Source organism: Portunus trituberculatus, chromosome 40 (genome assembly GCF_017591435.1).
Source record: "Portunus trituberculatus isolate SZX2019 chromosome 40, ASM1759143v1, whole genome shotgun sequence".
Taxonomy (NCBI): Eukaryota; Metazoa; Arthropoda; class Malacostraca; order Decapoda; family Portunidae; genus Portunus; species Portunus trituberculatus.
In genome coordinates, this window is record NC_059294.1 from 16,103,564 (window position 1) to 16,108,563 (window position 5,000).

Genomic DNA, 5,000 nt, shown 5'->3' on the forward strand with positions numbered 1-5,000 from the left:
GAAGTCTTTGAGGTTGGAACACCACAGGGTGGAGTCCTTAGTCCAATGCTTTTTAATGTTTTAATGGACAAAATTGCGCGCTGCTCCTTTCCGCAGGGCACCCAGGTCCTCATCTATGCTGATGACATACTCCTCCAATGCCCCACACCCAGGATTCTCCAGTTAGCTTTGTCACAACTAGCAGCTTTGTGTGTCCAAATGGGACTAGTGATTAATGAATGTAAAACAAAATTTCAAGCTAAAGGGAAGGTCTCTCGGCTGCCCACTGTAAACAATGTTCCCATCCCTAGAGTTCATATACACAAGTACCTGGGTGTTCAGATGAGCTTCAGGAAGTCTCTTCAAGCCGTCCACTATGTTCGAGACCTCTGTCTGCCACGGCTAGCACCACTTCGGCTGCTAGCCAACAGGGGCCTGGGGCTGGCATTCCAGTCCTAAGAATGTTCTATATATCTGTCATACGGTCCCTTATTGATTATGCCGCCCCTGTTTTAATACAGTTTAGTGCCACCCAACTCCGTCCCCTGGAGCTTGTTCAGAATGAAGCCATGCGGATAATCTTGGGATGCCCCAGGACTGCACGGATTGAAGTCCTCAGAGCTGAACTGCACCTGCCGAGTATTATGTGTAGGGTACAGGAAATTACTTGTCGCACAATTAGTCGGATGCTATGCACGGGCTCTGACTCTCTAAAGGGATCACTGACCCCCTGTATCATGATCCTCGCACTCCTACAACACCATACCTCAGGAAGATCTTGGGAGTACTGACAAGTGTAGGTGTAGCCGAGGCCTGTATTAACGTTGTTATGTCACCGCTACAACCCGCCTGGAACCCTCACCGTGTCAGTGTTGATATTCACTCTGCATCAGCCCAAGAGGGACTGGCTCCCTCATGTGCTGCAAGACATGTTCATGACTAAATTGTCCAAGTACCCACACGTTCAGGCTATTCATGTTTATTGTGATGGGTCAGTCAATGGCAGCAGGTCTGGATGTGGGCTGTTCATCCGTGACTACATCTCTGCCAGTCTCTACACTGACACTGAGGTTTCCAGGCGGCTCCCTGCACCCATGTCTTCCACTAGAGCAGAACTGTATGCTGTACTGGAGGCGCTCCACATTGTGGCGCCTCTCCATAAGAATGTATATTTCTTTATTGACAGTCAGGCTGCATTGTATGCCCTTCAATCCACCTCCCCCATGGACTGTGATCTAGTTAATAAGTGTCTTGATCTCATCCACGCCCTAGAAGGTGCTGGTGCCACGGTCCATTTCATCTGGATACCCTCTCATGTGGGTATCCCGCTAAATGAAAAAGCAGACCACCTTGCTCAGTGTGCCCTACAAGATGACACAGTGGACCCTGGCACTGAGTACACTCTGGGTTATGTTAAGAGTAGCATTAAGGACTTTGTACAAAGTAGCATTAGTGATCAGTTGGAGCTTTGTTGCCATAGGGGCAGTAGCACTAGTCTTCACTATGCACGTGTCTCCCAGAGCTGTGCTTACACCTACGGGAGACACACTGCATCACATGACAGGGTGGCAATGAGGCTCAGATTAGGCTACAAATACTTTTGGGAAGTCAGTGCTTCTCCTGGTGTGTGCTGTGTGTGTGCTGCACCAAGGGGACACACTCTGCGTCACTATATCATGGAATGTCCTCTCATTGCTAAATTTAGGCCACAAGGTCAACATGACTTGTACAGCCTCATTGACCATCTCCTAGACTCAGCCACACTCAGGGATATACTCAGGGAATATCCTCAATTTGCTCCCAGACTGTAGGATGTCTTAGGCAATAAGGTGTGCAATATGTGTATTTATTTATTGAAATACTTGTATTCTTGTTATGTATACTGTCTAGTGTTATATTTTTGATACTTTAACCTTAAGTCTTTGCCCAGGGGGTGGGTGGTAAGGTCCATCCTCCTCCTTTGTTGTAATTATTTATCAATTCAACAATAAATGTATCAATCAATCTCTCTCTCTCTCTCTCTCTCTCTCTCTCTCTCTCTCTCTCTCTCTCTCTCTCTCTCTCTCTCTCTCTCTCTCTCTCTCTCTCTCTCTCTCTCTCAGCCCATCATGCACAACACTGGAGAAGTACAACACGTACGACTTACTGTGTTCAAAACTGCACCACTTCCTAGTATGATCCGCAGGAGGAGACCATACTCACTTTTATATAATATACGAAAGCCCTTCTGCTTTTGTCATGGGAGGAGGAGGAGGAGGAGGAGGAGGAGGAGAAGGAATGCATTGGGTGGAGTTGGAAAGCAGGAGGAAGAAGGGCGAGAGTTCCAGCTTTTCCTTAAACGCCATTAAAGTTATTTTTAGAGGTTTACATCTTGTTGAATTTTGATACAGCTTTTCCTATAACAATGTCCCCGCCCCTCCTCCTCCTATTCATCTCTCTCTCTCTCTCTCTCTCTCTCTCTCTCTCTCTTTTTCCGTTTCTTTCACCAGAACTGCCTACATTGATCCTTACTATTTTTTTTCTTATCCAACTTTATGGATTCATTACAATTTGATGGTGATCTCGGAAGTGGTGGTAGCGATTTTTTTTTTTTCTTTTTCTTTTACATGAATGGCGATGGTGATGGTAACGTAAGTGTTCATTTTTCGAAATTGTGTAGTTTCTCCCTTGACCAAGTGAAAGGTGTACGAATTAAAATGTGAGCTGTTTTGGTCATTTGAGTGGTTTAACATTAAATGAAGAAAGGTGAGGAGACAGACATAAAGAAAAGAAAGGTATTTCCTCTTCACGTAAATTGCAGCAAAAGAAGTGTAGCAATCTTCAGAAAAGATTAAATGAGTGTTTTCACGCTGCGCGAATGAAAGTCATGAGGGAACAGTGTATTCCTTGTGGCAATTCTCTATCAAAGGATTGCATCGTTCTAAGGCTAAATCCTTATTTCCAGTTTAGGTGAAGATAATCTAATGGCGTGGAGTGGACTTTAGCCTACCGTTAGGTAACGGTAGGCTAAAGGTTCGGTATGGGGGGCGTGAGAGAAGAATGTATAGAAGTACTTTATTTAAATTTTTTTGTTTATTTATTACTATTATTAATTTTTTTTGTAAGGGGCATTGGTGAACGGCAACACAAAAATTGTGCATAAAAAGTCCCACTTAATGCCAGTTCCCATAGAGATTCCAAATAGAAAAGTAAGTAAAAGAGGATAAGTGTCTTGAAACATCCCTAAGAAGAAAAAAAAAAAAAAAATCAAGACAGCCAAAGAAGGGGATGAATGTTTGAAAATACTGATAACTCTTGTATTAGAGAGGTGGACAAAACAGGTGTGAGAGAAAGAGAAAAGCCTTAGGCAGCGAGGTCGCAATTAGCATGATCATTTGAGCAGTCGGCGTGAAAACAGAGATAATAGATAAAAAGAGGTGTAACATTGTGGTGATGAGAAAAGGCTGAAGATAGTCAGTTAGAGGAAAAGAGTTGATAAGATGAAAACTTTTTTTTTCAACCCTGTCCAAAATAGCGGTATAGGCGTGGATTCCCCTCATGCATGTGAAAAATACTCCATATATGTGAGCAGATATGGCCCCTGCACAGAGTTAGCAGTGAGGATGGGGAGGGGTTGAGGAAAACTGGCGTAGATGACACAGAAATCCTAACTTCGGGACAGGCGGAAATGGGGGAAAGGAGAGAATATGTTTTACGACAACAACGAAGCACTTGGAAGAAAATATAAATGCTGTGTTGGCAGGAAACTTGCTTCCTCTCACTTTACTTTGCCGTGATGGGCGCTGTATGGAGTTTGATTTGCAAGCATAGTATATCCTGCAGTTGCTTAGTGTGGATTGTATGGATGAGACATCACGGGAAATGTATTAGGCATTGCTTATAGTAACTGAAGAATGTGTCTTTGAACATATGAAGACTGGTATCACTTGTATAACTAGACTTCATAAACTATTTGCTAACTAATAGGAAACCACCATGTCAAGGGTAATACTGAAGTAAAAGACAACACTTGCAGGTTTATGTAACATGTGTACTATTTGGACTCTCTTCACCTCGTATTTTCTTTAGCTGTCATCACACTCCTGTCTATCCTCTCACCAAAACAACGTTAGGTAAGATTACGTCAAAATCAAATTAACCGAAAAGTCTTACACATTCAATTTTTGCTGAAAATAAAAATTTTGCCATCTTTCTGACCTACCTGAAATGATAATACGTTGGGATTGAGGAAATACAGCAGGTGATGAGGATTGACACTAGCGGCTGCGGGGATCACATAAAAATAAACAGGCCTAACAGATCGTTTTGCTCATCGCAAATGTGAATAGTTCAGTATACAGTTGCTGAAATAAATAGTTTATCTGTGGACTGCAATGACACTAGACATATCTTGCGCTGGCACTGTCAGGCTTGTGGTGAATGTTATAACATACTAAGCCTATGGTGGTGTTGGTCCACAACCGAACTGCGGCAGCTGCAGGTGCCCTGCTTGGCAGGCGTAGGAGAGGCGGATAGTGGTGTTGGTATCTGTATAAAGCATGGTGACGGTGGTGGTGGTGCGAACCCGCGTCCACACGTTGATTCCCAACAACTTTGATGATGCATCTGCAGGGTCATCTTCAGAGTTCTCAGGGTCCTTAAGATCTCTTGCCTCCCTCGCCATGTCTATTTGGCTGCCTTCCAGCGCTGAGCTGATCGAAAGATAGAAGGTAACGACTATCGATTTGATTTTATCACAACCTTTAAGGTGCTATCACACGGACAACTTTATTGGCATCTTGTCGCCAATACAGGCATCTTAGCGCCAGTATCGGAGGCTAGATGCCGCTAAACGAGAGAGGCCAGCGATCGTCATCTTGCCACCAATACTGGCGCTTTTGTTTACATTCTCTCACATGATGGAGCAAATTACTTGTTTTACTGTCACTCTTTGTGATCTCTTTTGGAAAACAAATCTCTATGTGATACAAGGTTGAGAACTATTTGAAAATTAATATATAGAGAGAGGTTTTCAAGAAATT

The 5,000-nt window shown here is 43.5% G+C and overlaps 2 protein-coding genes across 3 annotated transcripts in view; both read right to left on the reverse strand.

The window, feature by feature from the left end:
* LOC123516311 overlaps positions 1-2,282 on the reverse strand; it is a 4,963-nt gene extending 2,681 nt beyond the window's left edge. Inside the window, exon 1 of one of the 2 annotated variants that reach the window (XM_045275584.1) lies at positions 2,126-2,282. The gene's annotated coding sequence lies outside the window, so the exon portion shown is untranslated. Of the gene's footprint in view, positions 1-2,118 lie in introns of both variants that reach the window. The other variant, XM_045275585.1, reaches the window with a different exon arrangement.
* A 1,706-nt stretch (positions 2,283-3,988) lies between these two features.
* LOC123516312 overlaps positions 3,989-5,000 on the reverse strand; it is a 2,519-nt gene continuing 1,507 nt past the window's right edge. Inside the window, exon 4 of the mRNA XM_045275586.1 lies at positions 3,989-4,670. Within this exon, the coding sequence (XP_045131521.1) occupies positions 4,418-4,670 (253 nt within the window). The 3' untranslated portion in view covers positions 3,989-4,417. The remainder of the gene's footprint in view (positions 4,671-5,000) is intronic.